Raw genomic sequence first — 25,065 nt, 5'->3', positions numbered from 1 at the left:
AGACCTAGGCGTGTGAACCAGGGATCCCGGAGAGTTCGAGTTCAAATCTAAGGCAGTCTCCCAGTTATTTTTCGCCTCTTACATTATTAGAACCAATTAGTTTAATATCATGTTTGTAAATTAAATGTAAAATATTTTATAATTTACAAGTGGTAATTTCAACTAACGTACCTGAAGATTCAAATCGATGTCCACGTTTTAAATTAACTGTGTAATTGAAATTTTTTGCTCAAAATCAAAGATGAAATTCTTGTTATTTATTACAATTTCGTTCTCATTTTTGGCAAGCCTTCATTATTTCTGGCTGAAAAGTAGCATAGCGATGCTACTTCTTGGCGCGGTATAGGTTAACCTTATTTTCAAGTAATATAACTCAACGGTCAGTCGAAAAGATATCTAGCCCTTGCGAACCACGTGTCATCGTTGAAACTCCCGGTTAGTGAAAAGGGTTAATATATATTTTTTATACTGAAATATATCATAACTTTTGATAAAATTAGAAAGCTTCGTAGTTTGATAATGTACTGAATTTATCGATATGTTGTATCTAGACGTGGTATTTCCGCGGAGCATTATTCTAACCTAATCATGTGTGCATGACTGTGCATGACTTCTACGCCGAGTCGTCTGATGAAATAATCGTGTTTTAATTTGATATTTGAGAAATAAAAACTTGATATTTTTGAAAACATGTTTAATTATACTTATTTGTAGCTTTTCGGCAAGGGACACAGGCGACTTAGAGGTCTGTATCCACAGTTCATTCTTATAATGAAATTATGCTTTAAATATAGATTTTAGACAATATTCCTTATATTAATTAATATAAATGTTTTAAGATTATATAATATAGTAATAAATTATATAGGACACGCGTGCTATATCATTATAAGAATCGAATACGAATACTGTCGTCTTGCATTGCTTTCTCTCTTGCTAAAAAATCACAATTATATATATATATAAATATTGGTTAATATTTATTACAGATGTCGGAGAACACAGAGCCAGTATCAGCTTTCTCCATATACAAACGTAAAAGCACAGAGCAGCCATTAAGTCCTAAAAAGAGAAAAAGTAATCATTCGCGAGAGAACAAAGCCACCGGTCAGAAAATTGTTGCGGAGAACGCTGTTAAGGACATACCAAAAAAGCGACAGAGTAAACAGAAGTGCACTTTGAACGTCACTGTAAAGAACAAAGACGGTGTTGTCACCAAGGCTGGTAACTTAAGAGTCTTCAAGAACAACTTCTTACCTACTGTAAAGAAGGCACAGTTTGTACAGAGAGAATATAAAGTCGATGAGACGCAACAGTTGAAAGAAACGGTTGAGACAGACAGCGTTCAAAGGGTACATAAAAAATCAAAATTAAAAAAGAAGAAAGTGAAATCGAAGGTAGAAAAGGAAGAGGACAAGATGAATTCTGACAACGGAGAAGCCAAAGAATCACCAACGGAGAACTATGAGACACAGGGTAATGACAGTTTGAATCATTACAAGGATATAGAGTGCGACGATCCTGAGAACCTTGGCAATCCCATCGAGAGCAGCCGAAAGTTGTTCGAGTGGCTGATCAGTCCCCTAAAAGTGGAAGACTTCTTTGCGTAAGTTTTTGCGGATCTGATCAAGCCTCCGTTTGTCGCTTACGTTTCATCATTTATGTGTATCGATCGCTTTGTTTTAATTAGAGACAATTGGGAGAGTACACCAGTGCACATACAGAGGAAGGACCCCAATTACTACGAGCACCTTATGTCGACGCCGTTACTGGACCAAGTGCTGCGAGAGCACGATGTATTCTTCAACAAGAACATCGATGTCACTTCGTACATCGACGGCGAGAGAGAGACACACAACCCCCCCGGCCGTGCTCTTCCGAGTGTCATTTGGGATTATTACCGAAATAAGTGTTCCGTGAGGATGTTGAATCCTCAGACATTCATACCTCAGTTGCACGCGTTAAACGGTAAGGATGTAGTAAGACGTAGCGAAATATGATAATTATTATACAGGGTGTCCCGGGTTTTAACCGACAAACTGCGGGAGCATATTCTACTAGTGGAAATAAGAAAAAATTCTTATATCGAGTTTGCTTAGAAATGCTTTATTGCAAAGTTATAAACCAATATTGAAAAGAAATATGAGATAAGTAACAACGGATTTTTTCACAAAAATAAAAATTATCTACGCAATGATTTAGTGACGCATTTCAAAATGTTGTCCTTGCACATCGATACAAGCTAGACATCGACGTAGTACAGAATTTGTTACAGTACGACATTCCTGAAAATTTTGTTGCATCTCGGTAACTGAATTAGTAATTCGTTGCTTTAAACCTTCAAGCGAGATTACTTCTGTACTGTGAACTTTATTTTTTAAAGTTCCCCATAAATAAAAATCAAGAGGCGTTAAATCGGGCGATCTTGGAGGCCAGAAAACCGGTCCTCCTCGACCAATCCACCTATGAGCGTAATGTTCGTCTAACCAGTTTCTAACTTGTCTAGCATAGTGCGATGGACAACCGTCTAACTGTATCCAGCTGTTTTGGCGAAGATTTAAGATTCTTTCCGAGCGTCGTCGGTGTCTTAGAGCTGAACGAACATCATCATATTCATTCATAGGTCGAAATGAACCCAAATTACGTAATTGCAAATGGGTATTACTAAACACAGAACTATCTGGTACTCTCCTGTTAGGAAATCTACGTTGATACTCTCGTACGGCAGCTCGTGCATTTCCGTGACAGAATCCGTACACGAAATGAATATCAGTGTATTCCTCATTTGAAAACACTTTTGGCATTCTGATAGTAATTGCTAGTTGACACGACGATTGAAATCTAACGGCTACTGTTGTGAAAGTAACAATCATACTGAATCGTTTCAACATAGTGAACATGAATACATGTGAACATCTTCGACCTTGCAAATTCTACACTATGTTCCGTTGTTACTTATCTGATATTTCTTTTCAATATTGGTTTATAACTTTGTAATAAAGCATTTCTAAGCAAACTCGATATAAAAATTTTTTCTTATTTCCACTAGTAGAATATGCTCCCGCAGTTTGTCGGTTAAAATCCGGGACACCCTGTATATGGTTTCGTAGGAATAACGTTTTATTCATGATAATACAGTGCATTGTTATCAAATGTAAGATTTACAAAAAGAGGAACGAAGTGGCGGGAAAACGCAGTCCAATCGGTCGTTTTTGTTTACGACGCACAAGCGTTTTATTGGTTCCTTATCATAATCGATATATAGTACTACTTGTTCTACTTTAATAGTACCTAGATAAAATCGAATAAAAAAAAAGTATACTCGAATTCTAACCTATCGTCGAGTTATTTTTAACACCCATGGTGGTTATTTGATGATACTCTAGATTAATTCATAGACAAAAGGTTAGGTTGTAAAATGCGTGGCTCGGCGAGGAGGGGAGAGGTGAAATATGTTATCAGGTATTTGTATGGTTGATTCACGAGAGTATCCGATTGGCTGTTTGATTATGACATCATTCAGTCGCGGCTTTAAGCGAGAAAAGTCGAGCATCTGGGTGCCTTCGTTTGGGCCCTTTCCGAAGAAAAATGATAAAATGTGATACAATTCTAAATGCAGGATATTTGTTTATCTTTTTATTTGTTAAATTCATATTTATAACGTAAATATGAATTTGCGAAATAATGATACAATTAAATATCTAAATTTATCTAAAAATGATTATAAATTAAATTGCAAGAAAAGTCTTAACATGAAAATAAATTTTGTTAGAAATGCCACCGTTACAGATAAAAATAGATCCATTTATTCAAAAAAATTAGTAAAAGTGAAATATGCGAGCAATCGCAGGTGTGACAACTGCAAGTGGACAGACACGCGCAGGCACATCTCGGCATCGTCACCGAATCTATGGCCGATCGAAGCAGCCGCGCGCGGCGCACAGCGAGCCAGTAAACCTGGCCAAAATATATAAATGAAAGTTCACACAGGGTGTTCGAACGTACCTATTATATCAGTATAATATCTAGTTCAATGTATTCTGGCAAAATGTTTCTTCTATGTTGTTGTTTCTTCATTCCACAATACCTTGAACACGGGTGATATAAAATATCCCAATTTTTTTCTCTCCACGCGACGCGTTTATATAGGAGTATTTATTGCGTAAAATACTTATATAAAAGAATACACCGTTAGAATATCATTTATAATAACACTTTAGCTATTTATAAAAGTTATTGATGAAAAAGAAAAGCATAATTTCTTTCCATCATAAGGGCTGTTTACCGGCAGACGCACTTTGCATTCCCTCTCTCCGCACATTCTTCGATCTATCAAAAAAACCCCACGCGATCCCAGCGAGTTTCTTTATTCATTCTATAGCTTAAGATCTTCTTTTTCATTTTCGGCAAAAATAATGTGCCAATATCTGCCATTATGTTTGAAAAATCGTAAAAAAGAGGGCATTTTAATGCAGAAATTCTCAGTCTCTTAGAAAAAAACAATGCATTTTCTAACGATTGTTGTGATCACGAAAATGATGATGATGATATGGAATAATAAATGTTTCTTGAATAAAAACAAAAAAAGAATATTTCTCTGTAATACGAACACCCTGCGTGAATTTTCGTTTTTCATATTTTTGGCCAGGTTTACTGGTTCGCTGGCCCACTGTGCGGCGGCTCTCGGTGGTCAGCCGGGCATTTGTTTGTAAACACGAGAGCGCGCGCAGCACCCGCGAACGCTCGCTCGCGCCGGCCCTGAGGGCGGCCGCGCGGCTGCGCGCCGTCGCGCGAATCGAACAAGTAGTGGGGGGACTCCCTCACGAAACGTTGGTCGCCGAATGCGCTTCGACTGAAATTCCGCTGAAAAAACCGCGGCGAATAACGCATCGAGCCGGACGCGAGCGAGTCCCGTTTTCCCGTTTGCGAGTGCGTTTGGTCGGCTGCTGCGGTAGGCCGCAACGTGTCGTGGCCAGTGTCATCGTGGAACAAGCTGCAGGTATTGCGATAATGCCATTGTTGTGATAGCGGTACCGCGGCGGCAGCGGCGGCGGCGGTGTGAAGGGAGGTAGGAAGGGAGGAAGCGTGCGACAGGCACTGCGACGACAAGGGGACGAAAGGGGACACAGAGAGAGAGAGAGAGAGAGAGAGAAGCGAGAGAAAGAAGGAGAGGGAACGAGGGAGGATGTAGTTGTGTGCGGGAGCGCGATACCCGCGCGCGCGCGATCTTACGCACCGCGCGAGCGCGAGTCACATACGTGTGTGCACAATGGCAACCTTGACACTTGGTGATCGTTTTTGGCGGCTCCGCGCCGCGAGGATCGCGCGTCCGGCGGCATCGCAACGCGAGTGAAAGCGGCGACAACGGGCGCGCCTCGAGCTGCAATAGAAACTAAGGGAGAAAAAGAAGGAGGTGGTGAAGGAGGAGGAGGAGGCAAGCGGGAGCAGAAAGACGCGGGAGTGTCGCGTACGTGGACGTCGACGTCGGAATCCGGCACTGAATCACGCGCATCTCGACGACACGCTCGTGCCGCGTACGGGAAGAACCGTTTTTCGGCAGCGAAGTCGCTTTGTTTTGACCCCGGGCCGACCGCTCACCAAGTGTTGTGCCCGCGCGAGATCCGTCGTGCTCCGCGCGCGCGCGCGCGCGCGGTGTGTGTGCGGCATTTCGCGGCGGAGCGACCGTGGCAGTCGCGAACGCGGTCGAGGAATTGAATTAAAGGTTAAACGAGTGACAAGTGTCATCGGTCGCTGTGAGCAAAACGGTATGAATCATCGTCCTCGTTCTCGCACTTCCGCGTCGTTGTCGTCGTCGTTGTCATCGACGTCGACGTCGTCGCCGTCGTCGTGGCGACGCGTTGCCAAGCGAACGATCTCGCTCGTTGGACACAGATCCCAAGTGCACGTAATTCCGCGTGTCCATTACGCGTCGAGCGAGAGCGTGCGGCGTGTGGTAGCATTGCGTCGACTTTTTAACGTCGGCTTACTCCGCGGCGTACTTTACTCCGTGCTTCGCGTAACAGATCGTGCGATAGCGTCTCTAGGTAACTCGTTCGTCTTTGTCGGATCGCGTTAACTGTTATTAAGGGGAAGCTGGAGTTGCTAGTGAACTATTTTTTCACTATAGCGATGGTAATTGCAGTTTCGAAAATTCTCTTTATTGCTTGTGCAGAATAAAAAATCCTTTTCCACAAATGAAGTATAGGTAGAAAGAAAGTCCGCTCTACAGGACTTTATATTCAAAATGGAAAAAAGTTAGAAAAGACAAATGCAAGTTTTTAACTTTTTTCCATTTTGAATATAAAGTCCTGTAGAGCGGACTTTCTTTCTACCTATACTTCATTTGTGGAAAAGGATTTTTTATTCTGCACAAGCAATAACGAGAATTTTCGAAACTGCAATTACCATCACTATAGTGAAAAAAAAAGTTAAAAACTTGCATTTGTCTTTTCTAACTTTTTTCCATTTTGAATATAAAGTCCTGTAGAGCGGACTTTCTTTCTATCTATACTTCATTTGTGGAAAAGGATTTTTTATTCTGCACAAGCAATAAGAGAATTTTCGAAACTGCAATTACCATCGCTATAGTGAAAAAAAAAGTTAAAAACTTGCATTTGTCTTTTCTAACTTTTTCCATTTTGAATATAAAGTCCTGTAGAGGGGGCTTTCTTTCTATCTATACTTCATTGGTGGAAAAGGATTTTTTATTCTGCACAAGCAATAAAGAGAATTTTCGAAACTGCAATTACCATCGCTATAGTGAAAAAAAAGTTAAAAACTTGCATTTGTCTTTTCTAACTTTTTCCATTTTGAATATAAAGTCCTGTAGAGCGGGCTTTCTTTCTATCTATACTTCATTGGTGGAAAAGGATTTTTTATTCTGCACAAGCAATAAAGAGAATTTTCGAAACTGCAATTACCATCGCTATAGTGAAAAAAAAAGTTAAAAACTTGCATTTGTCTTTTCTAACTTTTTCCATTTTGAATATAAAGTCCTGTAGAGCGGGCTTTCTTTCTATCTATACTTCATTGGTGGAAAAGGATTTTTTATTCTGCACAAGCAATAAAGAGAATTTTCGAAACTGCAATTACCATCGCTATAGTGAAAAAAAAGTTAAAAACTTGCATTTGTCTTTTCTAACTTTTTCCATTTTGAATATAAAGTCCTGTAGAGCGGACTTTCTTTCTATCTATACTTCATTGGTGGAAAAGGATTTTTTATTCTGCACAAGCAATAAAGAGAATTTTCGAAACTGCAATTACCATCGCTATAGTGAAAAAAAAGTTAAAAACTTGCATTTGTCTTTTCTAACTTTTTTCCATTTTGAATATAAAGTCCTGTAGAGCGGGCTTTCTTTCTATCTATACTTCATTGGTGGAAAAGGATTTTTTATTCTGCACAAGCAATAAAGAGAATTTTCGAAACTGCAATTACCATCGCTATAGTGAAAAAAAAGTTAAAAACTTGCATTTGTCTTTTCTAACTTTTTCCATTTTGAATATAAAGTCCTGTAGAGCGGGCTTTCTTTCTATCTATACTTCATTGGTGGAAAAGGATTTTTTATTCTGCACAAGCAATAAAGAGAATTTTCGAAACTGCAATTACCATCGCTATAGTGAAAAAAAAAGTTAAAAACTTGCATTTGTCTTTTCTAACTTTTTTCCATTTTGAATATAAAGTCCTGTAGAACGGGCTTTCTTTCTATCTATACTTCATTTGTGGAAAAGGATTTTTTATTCTGCACAAGCAATAAAGAGAATTTTCGAAACTGCAATTACCATCGCTATAGTGAAAAAAAAGTTAAAAACTTGCATTTGTCTTTTCTAACTTTTTCCATTTTGAATATAAAGTCCTGTAGAGCGGGCTTTCTTTCTATCTATACTTCATTTGTGGAAAAGGATTTTTTATTCTGCACAAGCAATAAAGAGAATTTTCGAAACTGCAATTACCATCGCTATAGTGAAAAAAAAAGTTAAAAACTTGCATTTGTCTTTTCTAACTTTTTCCATTTTGAATATAAAGTCCTGTAGAGCGGGCTTTCTTTCTATCTATACTTCATTTGTGGAAAAGGATTTTTTATTCTGCACAAGCAATAACGAGAATTTTCGAAACTGCAGTTACCATCGCTATAGTGAAAAAATAGTTAAAAACTTGCATTTGTCTTTTCTAACTTTTTTCCATTTTGAATATAAAGTCCTGTAGAGCGGGCTTTCTTTCTATCTATACTTCATTTGTGGAAAAGGATTTTTTATTCTGCACAAGCAATAAAGAGAATTTTCGAAACTGCAATTACCATCGCTATAGTGAAAAAATAGTTCACTAGCAACTTCAGCTTCCCCTTAACGCACGAACGTAATTGTACATCATCGGCAGCTCGGACGCGATTTTTGCAAAAGAAATTTATAAATTACTCTCGAAACGTATTTTCAAGTACTAAGAAGAGGATGCCGTCTGGTTTACCAATGTGACTCTCGCAAGAACCGTCGAGCTCGCAAGTGAAACGCCGATTCGACGCGGTAGATGACACGGACGGTACGTTTAACAAAGCGAGAACGTTTTGGCGGCTCGTCGTCTGTCGGCTTATCAGCTCGGTGAAACGCGCGCGCGAGTATCGCGGGACCGCGCGACCGGTCGAACGACCCAATTTCTTTTCTTGTCGCTCGTACGGACGGTACGGACGATAGCACGACATACGAAAGCGTGCCGAGCGCGAGCGCAGTGCGTGTGCGTGCGTGCGTGCGCACGTGACGCACGCGGAAGTCGCGTCTCTTTTTTTTCGCGTACATATTGCGACGTGATGAAACTTAACTTGCAACGGAACAGTCGTTGTCCCTCTAATCGTGCGGGCGATAATTAAAAATATTAATTCGAGAATGCGAATCTTATTCTCTCGTGCACGCCAATTTATGCGATTTGCATGTAATAAGCGATAATTACTATGCAAAATTAATTTAATTGATTAGCGCGGGATCAGTGCAAAATTTTACTGTCCGAAACGTTGGGTAATATTATTGCGATAGTCGCACGTTCGATTTGCGGTGTATTGCAGTGGGTAATATCACGTTATGTGTATATATATATATATGTATATATATATAGAGTAGTAAGTTAGGTATATATCGATTATGTGCCCGCAGTGACACGATGTAATCTGTTAGAACTCCTTTTTGCAACGCGTAAACCGTCGCGATCCGCGTTTTTCCCGTCTCGATCTCGATATCCGCGAGTCGTCATCGACTCGTGATCATCCTGCGTAAACCGCGTCTCAAGTCAAGGTTGAGGCACATTGTTCTCGCACGAGCAAAAGAGAGATCGAGATTCATTTCCCGCGATCAAACGATTCGCTCGGGTTGATAAGTAAATGGAGAGACGCTCGACTTATTTGCGACAACGTGCGGATTGTCGATAAATTCTTCTCTCGGCTTTTGTTTTCGCAAACTTGCAACGTTATATCGCGTTTGCAAACAGAACAGACGATCACGTCGAGGTAATCTTGCGCCGTTAGTTGAGGCTTGACGACGACTGTTTTACCTCGAGCGTATTTCATCTCGCACACGTGTGCGTGTTTTTCTCACGCGAATGTCTTTTATCTATCGAAGAAGCATTTTTTGAATACTTTTGCAAAGTAGAAACATCAAATTATTTTTAACATTAGAAAAGTCTTATTCCAGTACGATGTTACGTTAGATGTTGCAATAACACGCTCGAATTGGGCCCAGTGAAAAAAAGATGGCGGATCTTATTACGTCTGAAGTTATAAGTCGAGTCTGTTTCACGTCCATTTCCTGTTGATGCGTTAAAAAATAACTAGGCAAAACCGTGTTGAACCTACCAGCTGTCTCTTTTGCTACCTTCCTCGATAAGCAAACCATCGCTTAGGATATATTTTACAGGGTGTTTCCTCTAACTGTAGCACTTAGAATATCTCTGCTTCCTTTGATGATATGAAAAAAGTCAAAGGACGAAAATTGTTCGATTCAAAGAGACTAGTACTCTGGCAAGAAAATTATTTTTTTTAATGTGACCTTTCACAAGCTATCAAGGTCATGAACATTTTTTTAAATGAGATGGGCGAAATGATGTAGCTTGTAAAAAAACAAATTCAACCATACAGAATATGTTGACCTTCAAATGACTTTGAACCACAAAAATCACGTTTAGGAAAAGAAACTCTATTGTATGTATAACTACAAAGATATACCAAAGATATACCGGAATATCGCGATAAACTTCATTTTTTAGGTGTCCCCAAACAAAAAAATCAAGAGGCGTAAGATCTGGTGATCGAGCCGGCCAAGAAATTCTTCCACCACGTCCAATCCAGCGATCAGGAAATGATTCGTTGAGTATGTTCCGTGCAAATGAAGTTTATCGCGATATTCCGACAACACCTGAAGATATGCGAGAAAGAATTCAGCGTGCGTGCACCGCAGTTACTCCGGAATCTCTCAAAAACGTAAAACAATCGTTTATTCATCGAATTCGAAAGTGTATGGAAGTAAACGGTGATCATTTCGAACATCTGTAAAAAGGTATATCTTTGTAGTTATACAGTAGAGTTTCTTTTCCTAAACGTGATTTTTGTGGTTCAAAGTCATTTGAAGGTCAACATATTCTGTATGGTTGAATTTGCTCTTTTACAAGCTACATCATTTCGTTAAGGAAAATATACCATCTCATTTAAAAAAATGTTCATGACCTTGATATCTTGTGAAAGGTCACATTAAAAAAAATAATTTTCTTGCCAGAGTACTAGTCTCTTTGAATCGAACAATTTTCGTCCTTTGACTTTTTTCATATCATCGAAGGAAGCAGAGATATTCTAAGTGCTACAGTTAGAGGAAACACCCTGTACACAACAACAAGTAGCTTGGAAAAGTATATAAGCGATATTATTTGTAGTCAGCAGATCAAACAGTTATTTTCAAACAAACGCGGAGATGACAGGAGGATAGGTTTAATTTCCGCCACCGCTGCCGCTCATCTTTTCAGATCCGCGATTAATCTCGCGCGCGAAGTTCGATAGAATCGAGAGAGCGAGGGAAGCGCTCGCTCGCGCAGAGATATAAATTTCGTGACGCCTGTATAGGTGTGTTTGCAGAGAGGCAAAGAGAAGAGGGGAGTCGCGGTCACGTTGAGCGCGGACGTCGAGGGATGCGACTTCCTGGATTCGCGAGTGACAGCCGCGGCGGCACGGCTGCAGTGGCCACGTAGTCTCGCGTGCACGCACACGGGACGAGAACAATAAGTACACAGTGCGTGCGCGTCCGTCGTCGTCGTCGTTGGTGCTACGTGCGCGCGAGAACCGACTGCCGGGAATGCCGGTGTGAAGTGAGCAACGAGTGAGCGCCCTGCGAGAAACGCTCCGCGATCATCGCGTGTAACTCACCTGTCGACTCGAGGATACGCACAGAACAAGGTGAGCGCGCGACGTCGAGCAGAGGGATCGAAATCGGCGAGTTTAATTCCTGCACGTCGTGCCTCACATCTGCGAGGATGACGTGTTACTTGTGCCGCGGAACAACGGAACAAGCCGCGGAAGGCTTCTTCTGTGTGCGCATGTTGGGAATCGAGCTGCGTCGGAATTGTCGGTTTCGATCCCTCAGTCTTTCTCGATTAATTTTAATTTCGAGCAGTATTTTTCACATCATGAGAGAGCAGTTTTTTTTCCGTTGGTGGATTTCGGTTTGCTATATTCGAGGGATGTGAAACAAAGATGTTAATCTATCATTTTCTGAATTTGCCACGCACAGATCGCTTTGCAGCTATGCGCTTCAAATTTGTACGCTTTATTATTTTGTTAATTTTTTGCAATGCTTAACCTATTTCGTCTGCGCTATACAGAGATCAACGATTGCCAAGAGTGGAATTATACGGCGACATACATTCATTTAACATTTACGATATCAGCCAAAACTAAAGGAATGAAAAGATGAAGGGTCTCAACTCTCGTTGAATGCAATTCGATGTGGTTTCAGCATCACGTTTTTGTACTTGCGGGTTTGAAGAACGCCTCTTCTATCTCGCCAATCTTGGGTGACGTAGATCACGAGATAAATTACATTCAAGCAAAATCACGATTGCGCGAGCCAACGAGTTTTTATATTCTATCAATTGTTTTCAACATGGCGTGGATACAAATCTCTTAGCAGTCCAGTTTAAGGGGGAAGCCTGCTTTAGAACGCTGAAAATAAGGTATATTTTACGAATTGTTTTTGGAGAAACTATACAGCGGATCGTTATAAAACTTTGATGCATTTATTAGTACATGTTTAAAGATAAAAAAAATTATTTTTTGGTTTGAATATATCGCTCGTAGAGGTCGTCCTGGAGAAATCTTAGTGCAGCCGCGTCGCCGGCGTTGCAAATTGGTGAGCATTCTCCTGCCTCCAAATTTCGTCTAAACTGAAAAATTGAAATATGTTCTCGTTATTTATGAATTCCCATGGTCGATGAACCAAAGAGAGAAGAAAAAAGTTGAAAAGTGCCAAAATGGTGGAGCTTAGAACACAAAAGTACGATTTTTAGGCAAAGTTTTTGAACTTTTTCATGCAAAAATAATTGTTTAACTTAATGTTTTTATGAATATTAAAGGTTCATCGACGATGGGAATTCATAAATAACGAGAAAATATTTCAATTTTTCAGTTTGGATGAAATTTGGAGGCGGGAGAATGCTCACAATTTACAATGCATTTATTAGTACATGTTTAAGATAAAAAATTATTTTTTGATTTGATATATCGCTATAGAGGCCGTCCTGGAGCATCTAGTGCAGCCGCATTGTAAATTGGTGAGCATTCTCCTGCTCCAAATTTCATCCAAACTGAAAAATTGAAATATTTTCTCGTTATTTATGAATTCATCGTCATAAAATAAAAAAAAAAAAAATAAAAAAAAAAATTAAAAATCGTACGTGTTTAACTACATTTATTTCAATTTTTTTTCTTTTTTATCGAGATGGAATCATAATAAGAAAATATTCAATTTTCAGTTGATGAATTTGAGCAAATTTTGCATTTATTAGTACATGTTTAAAGATAAAAAAATTATTTTTTGATTTGAATATATCGCTCGTAGAGGTCGTCCTGGAGAAATCTTAGTGCAGCCGCGTCGCCGGCGTTGCAAATTGGTGAGCATTCTCCTGCCTCCAAATTTCGTCTAAACTGAAAAATTGAAATATGTTCTCGTTATTTATGAATTCCCATGGTCGATGAACCAAAGAGAGAAGAAAAAAGTTGAAAAGTGCCAAAATGGTGGAGCTTAGAACACAAAAGTACGATTTTTAGGCAAAGTTTTTGAACTTTTTCATGCAAAAATAATTGTTTAACTTAATGTTTTTATGAATATTAAAGGTTCATCGACGATGGGAATTCATAAATAACGAGAAAATATTTCAATTTTTCAGTTTGGATGAAATTTGGAGGCGGGAGAATGCTCACCAATTTACAATGCATTTATTAGTACATGTTTAAAGATAAAAAAATTATTTTTTGTTTGAATATATCGCTCGTAGAGGTCGTCCTGGAGAAATCTTAGTGCAGCCGCGTCGCCGGCGTTGCAAATTGGTGAGCATTCTCCTGCCTCCAAATTTCGTCTAAACTGAAAAATTGAAATGTGTTCTCGTTATTATGAATTCCCATGGTCGATGAACCAAAGAGAGAAGAAAAAAGTTGAAAAGTGCCAAAATGGTGGAGCTTAGAACACAAAAGTACGATTTTTAGGCAAAGTTTTTGAACTTTTTCATGCAAAAATAATTGTTTAACTTAATGTTTTTATGAATATTAAAGGTTCATCGACGATGGGAATTCATAAATAACGAGAAAATATTTCAATTTTTCAGTTTGGATGAAATTTGGAGGCGGGAGAATGCTCACCAATTTACAATGCATTTATTAGTACATGTTTAAAGATAAAAAAATTATTTTTTGATTTGAATATATCGCTCGTAGAGGTCGTCCTGGAGAAATCTTAGTGCAGCCGCGTCGCCGGCGTTGCAAATTGGTGAGCATTCTCCTGCCTCCAAATTTCGTCTAAACTGAAAAATTGAAATATGTTCTCGTTATTTATGAATTCCCATGGTCGATGAACCAAAGAGAGAAGAAAAAAGTTGAAAAGTGCCAAAATGGTGGAGCTTAGAACACAAAAGTACGATTTTTAGGCAAAGTTTTTGAACTTTTTCATGCAAAAATAATTGTTTAACTTAATGTTTTTATGAATATTAAAGGTTCATCGACGATGGGAATTCATAAATAACGAGAAAATATTTCAATTTTTCAGTTTGGATGAAATTTGGAGGCGGGAGAATGCTCACCAATTTACAATGCATTTATTAGTACATGTTTAAAGATAAAAAAATTATTTTTTGATTTGAATATATCGCTCGTAGAGGTCGTCCTGGAGAAATCTTAGTGCAGCCGCGTCGCCGGCGTTGCAAATTGGTGAGCATTCTCCTGCCTCCAAATTTCGTCTAAACTGAAAAATTGAAATATGTTCTCGTTATTTATGAATTCCCATGGTCGATGAACCAAAGAGAGAAGAAAAAAGTTGAAAAGTGCCAAAATGGTGGAGCTTAGAACACAAAAGTACGATTTTTAGGCAAAGTTTTTGAACTTTTTCATGCAAAAATAATTGTTTAACTTAATGTTTTTATGAATATTAAAGGTTCATCGACGATGGGAATTCATAAATAACGAGAAAATATTTCAATTTTTCAGTTTGGATGAAATTTGGAGGCGGGAGAATGCTCACCAATTTACAATGCATTTATTAGTACATGTTTAAAGATAAAAAAATTATTTTTTGATTTGAATATATCGCTCGTAGAGGTCGTCCTGGAGAAATCTTAGTGCAGCCGCGTCGCCGGCGTTGCAAATTGGTGAGCATTCTCCTGCCTCCAAATTTCGTCTAAACTGAAAAATTGAAATGTGTTCTCGTTATTTATGAATTCCCACCGTCGATGAACCAAAGAGAGAAGAAAAAAGTTGAAAAGTGCCAAAATGGTGGAGCTTAGAACACAAAAGTACGATTTTTAGGCAAAGTTTTTGAACTTTTTCATGCAAAAATAATTGTTTAACTTAATGTTTTTATGAATATTAAAGGTTCATCGACGATGGGAATTCATAAATAACGAGAAAATATTTCAATTTTTCAGTTTGGATGAAATTTGGAGGCGGGAGAATGCTCACCAATTTACAATGCATTTATTAGTACATGTTTAAAGATAAAAAAATTATTTTTTGGTTTGAATATATCGCTCGTAGAGGTCGTCCTGGAGAAATCTTAGTGCAGCCGCGTCGCCGGCGTTGCAAATTGGTGAGCATTCTCCTGCCTCCAAATTTCGTCTAAACTGAAAAATTGAAATGTGTTCTCGTTATTATGAATTCCCATGATCGATGAACCAAAGAGAGAAGAAAAAAGTTGAAAAGTGCCAAAATGGTGGAGCTTAGAACACAAAAGTACGATTTTTAGGCAAAGTTTTTGAACTTTTTCATGCAAAAATAATTGTTTAACTTAATGTTTTTATGAATATTAAAGGTTCATCGACGATGGGAATTCATAAATAACGAGAAAATATTTCAATTTTTCAGTTTGGATGAAATTTGGAGGCAGGAGAATGCTCACCAATTTACAATGCCGGCTGCACTAAGATGCCTCCAGGACGACCTCTACAGGCGATATATTCAAATCAAAAAATAATTTTATCTTTAAACATGTACTAATAAATGCATCAAAGTTTTATAATGATCCGCTGTATAGTTTCTCCAAAAACAATTCGTCAAAATTATACTTTATTTTCAACGTTCTAAAGCAGGCTCCCCCCTTAAGACGTGGGAGCAAGCGTGCGAGAGAGGAGGGAAAGAGAGAAAGGGACTCGTGCTGTAAATTTAAAGAGAACATACGTCCGCAAGGACGTTAGCGGTGCATGGCAGGACAGACAAAGAGTGAGGGGGACGAAACACGCACGCATACAGAGAAAATGAAGGGAAACGGGAGAGAGGAGGAGAGGAGGAGGAGAGCAGTAGACAGAAGAAAGGAAAGCCAGAACTACTTGGCGAACTTGAGAAACGAGAATCGCACCGGTCTGCCGAACTTCCCGCAGACCTCTCGTCCGAGCAATATTTTCTGTTGTTTCTTTGCACATTCCGCTTACTTATCGCGCGAAACGCGGTCCAATGCAAAACTCGTTTTTTTTTTTTTTTATGTTAATAGAAATAGCATTGGAAACACTTGTGTAAAATTGTTAACCGAAGAAATAAATTTTTGACGCAATCAATGAGCAGTACAGAGAATGGATTTTTTTAAAAATTGTGTTATGCAGTTAACCACGTTTCGTTTTCTAGTGTTTTTCTAGTTCCTTAATTTATATTTTGGCTCATTTAAGGGGATGCTGGAGCTGCTAGTGAACTTATTCGCGATGGTGCTGCCATCGCACAATATTTGCACAATAAAATGCTTTTTACAAAAATTTGGCAATTTGTACGCACAAGATCGCTGTTGAGCGGTGTTTGGACACAATTAAGGAATATGAGGATGCTTTTCGAAGTGACTTTAGAAGCGTCATTAAAGAGAATTCTGTGTTCTCCTGTATTCTAACCTCTAATCCTAAAGGAAAACACAGAATTCTCTTTTATGACGCTTCTAAAGTCACTTCGAAAAGCAGTCTCATATTCCTTAATTGTGTCCAAACACCGCTCAACAGCGATTTTGTGCGTACAAATTGCCAAATTTTTGTAAAAAACATTTTATTGTGCGATGGCAGCACCATCGCGAAGAAGTTCACTAGCAGCTCCAGCATCCCCTTAAGAATATTGCGTTAACATCGTTAATCGCTACTTACGCACTATTTTATGTATTTGCGCATATCTGTCGTTTTTGTTCATTAATTATCTCGTTTATGTCTATATAGAACTTACGCGGGAAAGAAAGAATAAAAATAATTTATGCTGGTTTATTTCCACATATTTAATACAAAATTGGTACATTTTTAACGGCGTCTTATTATCGGAATAATCTGCGACATGTTACGTTTACAAAATGTCCGTTTCGACGATGTCAGCCAGGATTTCGTCGCTTTAGTTGCGTGAAAGTGAAAATCTTGCATTGAAAAGTTCGGCTACGATGCGGATAGAAAAATCTATGCGGCGATGCGTGCTGCATAAAAATGTAATTTGATGGAGCTGTATGCGAGACATCGAAAAAGTTGCTACGTCTTATTCAACAGGTCTGATAGTTATAAACCTCGAGAGGATAAATGCTACGAGAAAAGTGCTCGCTACGAAACAAACAACGAATATGTACCAAGTTTCCTCATCAAACACGTCGGTGAAGGCTGGAACTTGACTGTAGAGCGTGTTGATAAGCCTTATATTGTAATCTTTACTATTTCCCGTCTGGCTCGCCATTTTTAACTTATCTTCCTCTTCCAGTTTAGAATTAAAGTAGTTATTTCCGTCTGTTACAACCGGTTTAAGACTGCAATTAATTATTGCACGTGAATTAGATCGCTAGATCATAAAATTAATGCAGATTGAGTTCCTTTCGATTCTTTCAGCAAAGTTTTATCGTAAAACTGCGAGAGCAAGGAAGCGATATCGTTGATATTTGTTTTATTTGTTGACAAATCGATATGAAATTTATAAGTTAATCAAGATATTTATTCTGTCACTATTTTATTACCAATTATAAGCAATCCAATTAGCCAACGAAATTATAATTCGATTCCCCTACGCTTGCTTCCTTCTTTTATCTTAGGCGGTGGCTTTCGCCTTCTCTTCTTTTCCAAGAGCGCCTGCTTAGCCTCAAGCACAGCTGGATCAGGCGGAAGTAAGGAAGTAATGTGCTTGTTGTAAAGCTCCAAAATATTCAGGCTTGTTAAATTAGTTGTTTTTAGTACCACTTTTTCACCCGAGTCTGAAAAATAAAAAAACAAATCAAATGTGATTTTCTTGTATCTGCATGTCGCAATCACGGTGAGAAAAAAAATACAGAAATGTGTTTTTCGATCAATAAATAAATTACGCTATAGAGTTTTAATTGATTTCTTCATAGAACATAGATTTTCCATAAATAAAATATGCGACTTGTTCGGCGTACTGCGAAAGTTCCTGTTCATATTAATTCTCTTGCACGTTTCTCACATCTTCATATCTTGTGTTTTAATATTTTTTACATCTTCCTGCATTGTGCGATATGAATGAATTTTGCGACAATACATTTCAAAGTGAGCAATAATTTTGAGATAGGTAAGACTCTTGCAATACTCACGGAGACTGAACGTGACGGTTGGCTCGGAACGGTCGCCCACAATCTCGGTTTTTACCAAACAGTCCGGATTCGTTGCGGTAATTTTCGAAGAACTCATGTAAGACAGAAAATCTCTGCAAATGAAAAGCAAATGATTCATGCGTTACGTGTAGCGAACTCTGTTTCACGCAATTTCGCGTTGCAGCTTTTGCTTGGCATAAGATCGTGACTTGCTACTTTGTCCCTATATTATATTTCTTAATGTTACTCTCGTTTCCTTTTTTCGCAGGCAAAATGGCACAAATGGAGCAGCAGTTACCGCTTCCAATGCCAGATTTAAGTACCCTTCGTATAACTACAGCCGTTTCCATGCTGGGCAAAGCATATGGATGTGGCCAATGTAGTGGTGAGTTCCGTTTGTTTAAACAACAACGAGATACGATAGAAATTTCAGACTTTTGTGTTGCATATTTTTACGACTATTATAACAAAATGAAAGTGCGTGCAAAATTTATCTCCTCTAATTCGAAGCACTTTCGTGCTTGCATTATCTGATTATCCGTACAAACGCACACCCTCAGAAAGGATTTTTCTGATAACAAGACGAAAAATATTCTTGACTAATTTAATCGTATTACAAGTATAAAAAATATGAAAATAAAACAATTTTTAATTTAAATCAGTAATTTCTATTCTTCTCTCTCGAATTAAATAAGATTGTCTTACTGTCTTGAGACAAGAGTAACATGTACACATTTATGCTTATATATTCTTGTATGCAGAATAATTTGATATTAGCGCCACTTTATAGTAGGCTTTGTCGATGTCGACGCATCATTTTCTCACGGTCGCTCGTCGACTCGGCGCTCCTGCGTCCTTTATTCGGATAAAACGGCCAATATTTATGCGTTGCGATCGAAAATCGGGAAAGTGTTTCCGTTATTTACAATGAATAAGTGCAATACTCTACAAGAAATATTAAAAGATATGGAAATGTAAGTAAGTATATACAATATACTTACTTGAGAAATAAGATTCGAGATAAGACATTTCCATATCTTTTGCACTTATTCATTGCAAATAACAGAAACACTTTCCCGATTTTCGATTGCAACACATAAATATTGGCCGGTTTGTGCAGATTCTACAAATTCTCTTAGAAGAATAGAATAAGATGTCTTTTAGATCTCACAATATTCTTAAATCAAGAATATTTTGAACTTGCTACAAATTTGTATCTAAATGCTTCTGAGAAAATGAATGAGATAGCACCAAGATTATTTGAATCTAGATTTTCGAATTTTCTATTCAAGATTAAAATATGCTTCTTTTCAATAATAAATATGATTGTCGCTATAGCCATCTTATTTTATGATAGATTAAAGAGTAATAGCATTAAGTCGAGAAATCTTTTCTGTGGGTGTAGCGAGAGGGTTGACAATCGTCGTGTACCAGTTATAAAAGACACTGGTCACGTAATCGCGTAAACTATGTCTAAACAAAACAGGAGGACAAAACAGTTTAATCAAACAAGCTTGGAGTTATGATCGATGCCAATGGTAAGTATGAAAATGGAAGGCCAAGTGATAATCAATGATTACATCACGATTAATCCGTGCACCCTCAGAAAGGATTTTTCTGATAACAAGACGAAAAGTATTCTTGACTAATTTAATCGTATTACAAGTATAAAAAATATAAAAATAAAACAATTTTTAATTTAAATCAGTAATTTCTATTCTTCTCTCTCGAATTAAATAAGATTGTCTTACTGTCTTGAGACAAGAGTAACATGTACACATTTATGCTTATATATTCTTGTATGCAGAATAATTTGATATTAGCGCCACTTTATAGTAGGCTTTGTCGATGTCGACGCATCATTTTCTCACGGTCGCTCGTCGACTCGGCGCTCCTGCGTCCTTTATTCGGATAAAACGGCCAATATTTATGCGTTGCGATCGAAAATCGGGAAAGTGTTTCCGTTATTTACAATGAATAAGTGCAATACTCTACAAGAAATATTAAAAGATATGGAAATGTAAGTAAGTATATACAATATACTTACTTGAGAAATAAGATTCGAGATAAGACATTTCCATATCTTTTGCACTTATTCATTGCAAATAACAGAAACACTTTCCCGATTTTCGATTGCAACACATAAATATTGGCCGGTTTGTGCAGATTCTACAAATTCTCTTACAAGAATAGAATAAGATGTCTTTTAGATCTCACAATATTCTTAAATCAAGAATATTTTGAACTTGCTACAAATTTGTATCTAAATCCTTCTGAGAAAATGAATGAGATAGCACCAAGATTATTTGAATCTAGATTTTCGAATTTTCTATTCAAGATTAAAATATGCTTCTTTTCAATAATAAATATGATTGTCGCTATAGCGATCTTATTTTATGATAGATTAAAGAGTAATAGCATTAAGTCGAGAAATCTTTTCTGTGGGTGTAGCGAGAGGGTTGACAATCGTCGTGTACCAGTTATAAAAGACACTGGTCACGTAATCGCGTAAACTATGTCTAAACAAAACAGGAGGACAAAACAGTTTAATCAAACAAGCTTGGAGTTATGATCGATGCCAATGGTAAGTATGAAAATGGAAGGCCAAGTGATAATCAATGATTACATCGCGATTAATCCGTGCACCCTCAGAAAGGATTTTTCTGATAACAAGACGAAAAGTATTCTTGACTAATTTAATCGTATTACAAGTATAAAAAATATAAAAATAAAACAATTTTTAATTTAAATCAGTAATTTCTATTCTTCTCTCTCGAATTAAATAAGATTGTCTTACTGTCTTGAGACAAGAGTAACATGTACACATTTATGCTTATATATTCTTGTATGCAGAATAATTTGATATTAGCGCCACTTTATAGTAGGCTTTGTCGATGTCGACGCATCATTTTCTCACGGTCGCTCGTCGACTCGGCGCTCCTGCGTCCTTTATTCGGATAAAACGGCCAATATTTATGCGTTGCGATCGAAAATCGGGAAAGTGTTTCCGTTATTTACAATGAATAAGTGCAATACTCTACAAGAAATATTAAAAGATATGGAAATGTAAGTAAGTATATGCAATATACTTACTTGAGAAATAAGATTCGAGATAAGACATTTCCATATCTTTTGCACTTATTCATTGCAAATAACAGAAACACTTTCCCGATTTTCGATTGCAACACATAAATATTGGCCGGTTTGTGCAGATTCTACAAATTCTCTTAGAAGAATAGAATAAGATGTCTTTTAGATCTCACAATATTCTTAAATCAAGAATATTTTGAACTTGCTAGAAATTTGTATCTAAATGCTTCTGAGAAAATGAATGAGATAGCACCAAGATTATTTGAATCTAGATTTTCGAATTTTCTATTCAAGATTAAAATATGCTTCTTTTCAATAATAAATATGATTGTCGCTATAGCGATCTTATTTTATGATAGATTAAAGAGTAATAGCATTAAGTCGAGAAATCTTTTCTGTGGGTGTAGCGAGAGGGTTGACAATCGTCGTGTACCAGTTATAAAAGACACTGGTCACGTAATCGCGTAAACTATGTCTAAACAAAACAGGAGGACAAAACAGTTTAATCAAACAAGCTTGGAGTTATGATCGATGCCAATGGTAAGTATGAAAATGGAAGGCCAAGTGATAATCAATGATTACATCGCGATTAATCCGTGCACCCTCAGAAAGGATTTTTCTGATAACAAGACGAAAAGTATTCTTGACTAATTTAATCGTATTACAAGTATAAAAAATATGAAAATAAAACAATTTTTAATTTAAATCAGTAATTTCTATTCTTCTCTCTCGAATTAAATAAGATTGTCTTACTGTCTTGAGACAAGAGTAACATGTACACATTTATGCTTATATATTCTTGTATGCAGAATAATTTGATATTAGCGCCACTTTATAGTAGGCTTTGTCGATGTCGACGCATCATTTTCTCACGGTCGCTCGTCGACTCGGCGCTCCTGCGTCCTTTATTCGGATAAAACGGCCAATATTTATGCGTTGCGATCGAAAATCGGGAAAGTGTTTCCGTTATTTACAATGAATAAGTGCAATACTCTACAAGAAATATTAAAAGATATGGAAATGTAAGTAAGTATATGCAATATACTTACTTGAGAAATAAGATTCGAGATAAGACATTTCCATATCTTTTGCACTTATTCATTGCAAATAACAGAAACACTTTCCCGATTTTCGATTGCAACACATAAATATTGGCCGGTTTGTGCAGATTCTACAAATTCTCTTACAAGAATAGAATAAGATGTCTTTTAGATCTCACAATATTCTTAAATCAAGAATATTTTGAACTTGCTAGAAATTTGTATCTAAATCCTTTTGAGAAAATGAATGAGATAACACCAAGATTATTTGAATCTAGATTTTCGAATTTTCTATTCAAGATTAAAATATGCTTCTTTTCAATAATAAATATGATTGTCGCTATAGCGATCTTATTTTATGATAGATTAAAGAGTAATAGCATTAAGTCGAGAAATCTTTTCTGTGGGTGCATGTAACGTAAATTGGATATTTTCAAAGAGACATCCCGGATTATCTTAATTTTAATTTACATTTTTTATTTCTCCTTCACCGGAGTTATTGCTTGAAAAGCCGAAACGGACGGTCGCAGGCAAAGGGAATTAATCGGAAAAAATTGGCAACGGCGAACGGAGACTACTAAAAACAAAAATGACGTGAACACGTGAATCCGCTGCCGATCAGATGAATTCAGTCTGATCGACAGCAGAACGAAGCTCGTTCTTATCTCGTAATTCAATATTAAAACGCATCGAGGGAGGCGGATGATTCACGGCGTGCGGTATCGAGCGCAACGCAACCGCGGTTCTGCGTAAACGTCAAAATTGCACGACATTTCAGTATCGCGAGGAGGGATGTGAGACAGGGGGGAGAAAAAAATCCTCGTTCTTTACCTCTCACGCGCTGCGGTAAACGCGATTTAATGCGGGCTATCCTGGAGAGAGACGCGGAGCACGGAACGGCTCGAGAATTTTTCCGCGGTCGGAGCGTTGCTTCGACCAATAACGCGCGCACAGTCCGGACACTTTCTATAAATAACAATGGGGCTGCGCATCGTCTGCTAGCTGATGCAAAGGCTGCGAGTTGCGCGTGCGCGCGCTATCGACGTCACTGGCCAGCTAACCTGACCCGACCCGGATAGTTGATCGTTACGCCTCGCGATGTTTTCGACTCAAAATTATATTGTACGTATTTGCCTTCCCGTTCATGATTTTCGAAGATAAATGGAATTATTACGACAAATTAATCCACAGTTCGATCGTAGTCGTTACATTCATTTTTTTATATTTTATTTAACGAATTTAATTTCGTTTAATTTTTTCAGAAGCTTAATGAATAATCTACAAGCTTAATAATATCGTAATAATTATTGAGAAATATTGTGGAAATGCAATTATGGGTTCAGCAGAAAAGTTTGACGTTTGAGTATGATGGCATTTGTAATTCCCGCGGAATTGTCGGCCGACATCGTGGCGTTAGATGCAACTTCAGGGAACTAACCTGGTGTGCTTGACACGTCCGTGGAACGGGTCGAAACGAACGTCAATTCTTTTGACTGGCTTTAGACTAAGGAGTTTTAGTTGCTTTACGATCGCACTAATCACGCCGGCAGAACGCGTGAGAGTTCCACTGAAGGGGACAGACATCTTAGATAACTCCGCGAATACGTGACCGCGAACAACGTAGACACCGTTCGCGGTATCACTGTCGGAAGTTGCTGCGACAGTGTTGCCAATCGCACCGCGGGTTGGCAGCGTTTCCAGTGTGCATTATCGATCTTGCATTTCTTCGATAAAGATCGCGGATTATAAGTATTTCCGAAGGAAAATAGAAAAATTAATTATTAATTAAAATTAATTTTTCGATTTGTACCGCTTGATATTTATTAATTAACCCCTTCGGCGGCATTGACGCCATATGGCGCGAAAAATGTATGTGTCCATCTCGGCATTGACGCCATATGGCGTCCTTGTATTTTTTTCGATTGATTGGGCCGATCTTCATAAAACTTAGTACCCAAAAGCTTTTTGGGTCGCTGAATACGAATCCATAGTCAAAATTTCAAAATTCAAAATGACTGATCTAATATGGCGATCAAATATAATCATAAAATCAAATTTGTTCGGAATGTTATTAAATCTGATATCTAAGGGTTTCTGGGACTGATGAATACGAATCTCAGATCACAATTCCAAATTCAAAATGACGGACCCAATATTGCGGTCAAAAAAGCAAAATCTATCCGAGTGTTATGAAAACTAGTATCCAAGAATTTTTTCAGTCGCTGAATTTGAGGTACAAAATTGCAAAATTCAAAATGTCGAACCCAATGAAGTGGCACAAAATAAATAAAAACTTGTTTCACTGACTAAGTTTTTGGATGCATCTTCCAAAGATTAGTTTGGATTCCAATTCTAAGATACAAATACTTGTCAGTTTTTCAATTGTTCTTAGATAGTTTCATTTATCAGTAGGCTTTCGCGTTTACCTAGTGCGCCGCTTCATCGACAAAATTGTTGGAGTTTAGGCTGGGATGTGCTACCTCACCCACCGTATTCACCAGACATTGCCCTTCAGACTTTCATTATTTAGGTCTTTTGCAGAATCTCTTGGCAGCAGAAACTTCAACTCTTTGATCGACATAAAAACCACCTTAGAGTTTTTCTATGAAACCTAAGAGTTCTGGGAGGAATCTTCAGTTGCGTGAAAGGTGGAAAAGTTGTGAAACAA

The 25,065-nt window shown here is 37.8% G+C and overlaps 3 protein-coding genes and 1 long non-coding RNA gene across 7 annotated transcripts; 2 read left to right on the top strand and 2 right to left on the bottom strand.

Moving 5' to 3' along the window:
* The first annotated feature begins 6 nt into the window (after window positions 1-6).
* On the top strand, window positions 7-2,542 carry LOC105284028 (ribosomal oxygenase 1). Of its 3 annotated transcripts, XM_026974630.1 has the most exons (4): window positions 7-435; window positions 715-745; window positions 990-1,606; window positions 1,691-2,029. In XM_026974630.1, the coding sequence occupies exons 3-4, from the start codon at window positions 990-992 to the stop codon at window positions 1,998-2,000; spliced, it is 927 nt and encodes a 308-aa protein (XP_026830431.1). In that variant the 5' UTR covers window positions 7-435; window positions 715-745; the 3' UTR covers window positions 2,001-2,029. The 3 variants fall into 3 exon arrangements, with proteins under 3 accessions (XP_026830431.1, XP_026830432.1, XP_026830433.1); XM_026974631.1 differs by lacking the exon at window positions 715-745; XM_026974632.1 differs by lacking the exon at window positions 7-435 and adding an exon at window positions 2,507-2,542 and having other exon boundaries at window positions 442-1,606; window positions 1,691-1,968.
* A 2,247-nt stretch (window positions 2,543-4,789) lies between these two features.
* Window positions 4,790-18,857, top strand: LOC113563222. Its single transcript, XR_003407365.1, has 3 exons — window positions 4,790-4,999; window positions 11,091-11,420; window positions 18,536-18,857. It is a non-coding gene; the product is annotated as an uncharacterized LOC113563222 (long non-coding RNA).
* LOC109611390 (hypothetical protein) lies at window positions 16,945-17,429 on the bottom strand. Its single transcript, XM_020033784.2, has one exon. The coding sequence runs from the start codon at window positions 17,403-17,405 to the stop codon at window positions 17,214-17,216; it is 192 nt and encodes a 63-aa protein (XP_019889343.1). The 5' UTR covers window positions 17,406-17,429; the 3' UTR covers window positions 16,945-17,213.
* LOC105285791 (39S ribosomal protein L53, mitochondrial) lies at window positions 17,379-24,116 on the bottom strand. 2 transcript variants are annotated; one of them, XM_011350271.3, is made up of 4 exons: window positions 23,836-24,115; window positions 18,268-18,380; window positions 17,680-17,913; window positions 17,379-17,475 (listed from the first exon to the last, which is right to left on the bottom strand). In XM_011350271.3, exons 1-3 carry the CDS (start codon window positions 23,979-23,981, stop codon window positions 17,711-17,713), a joined length of 462 nt encoding a protein of 153 aa, XP_011348573.1. In that variant the 5' UTR covers window positions 23,982-24,115; the 3' UTR covers window positions 17,379-17,475; window positions 17,680-17,710. The 2 variants fall into 2 exon arrangements, with proteins under 2 accessions (XP_011348573.1, XP_011348572.1); XM_011350270.3 differs by lacking the exon at window positions 17,379-17,475 and having other exon boundaries at window positions 17,595-17,913; window positions 23,836-24,116.
* Between the last annotated feature and the right edge of the window lie 949 nt (window positions 24,117-25,065).

The sequence above is a fragment of the Ooceraea biroi genome, chromosome 13 (genome assembly GCF_003672135.1).
Source record: "Ooceraea biroi isolate clonal line C1 chromosome 13, Obir_v5.4, whole genome shotgun sequence".
NCBI classification, from domain to species: Eukaryota; Metazoa; Arthropoda; class Insecta; order Hymenoptera; family Formicidae; genus Ooceraea; species Ooceraea biroi.
This window is presented reverse-complemented; position numbering and strand designations above follow the sequence as displayed.

Excerpts from the sequence above, each read along its gene's own strand:
- LOC105284028 (XM_026974631.1), top strand. The coding sequence starts at position 990 with ATGTCGGAGAACACAGAGCCAGTATCAGCTTTCTCCATATACAAACGT. Across the intron at positions 1,607-1,690 it reads AAAGTGGAAGACTTCTTTGC|AGACAATTGGGAGAGTACAC; the intron begins GTAAGTTTTTGC and ends TGTTTTAATTAG.
- LOC109611390 (XM_020033784.2), bottom strand. The coding sequence starts at position 17,405 with ATGGCGAGCCAGACGGGAAATAGTAAAGATTACAATATAAGGCTTATC.
- LOC105285791 (XM_011350270.3), bottom strand. The coding sequence starts at position 23,981 with ATGTCTGTCCCCTTCAGTGGAACTCTCACGCGTTCTGCCGGCGTGATT. Across the intron at positions 18,381-23,835 it reads GGACGTGTCAAGCACACCAG|AGATTTTCTGTCTTACATGA; the intron begins GTTAGTTCCCTG and ends TTTCATTTGCAG. Across the intron at positions 17,914-18,267 it reads AACCGTCACGTTCAGTCTCC|ACTCGGGTGAAAAAGTGGTA; the intron begins GTGAGTATTGCA and ends TTTATTTTTCAG.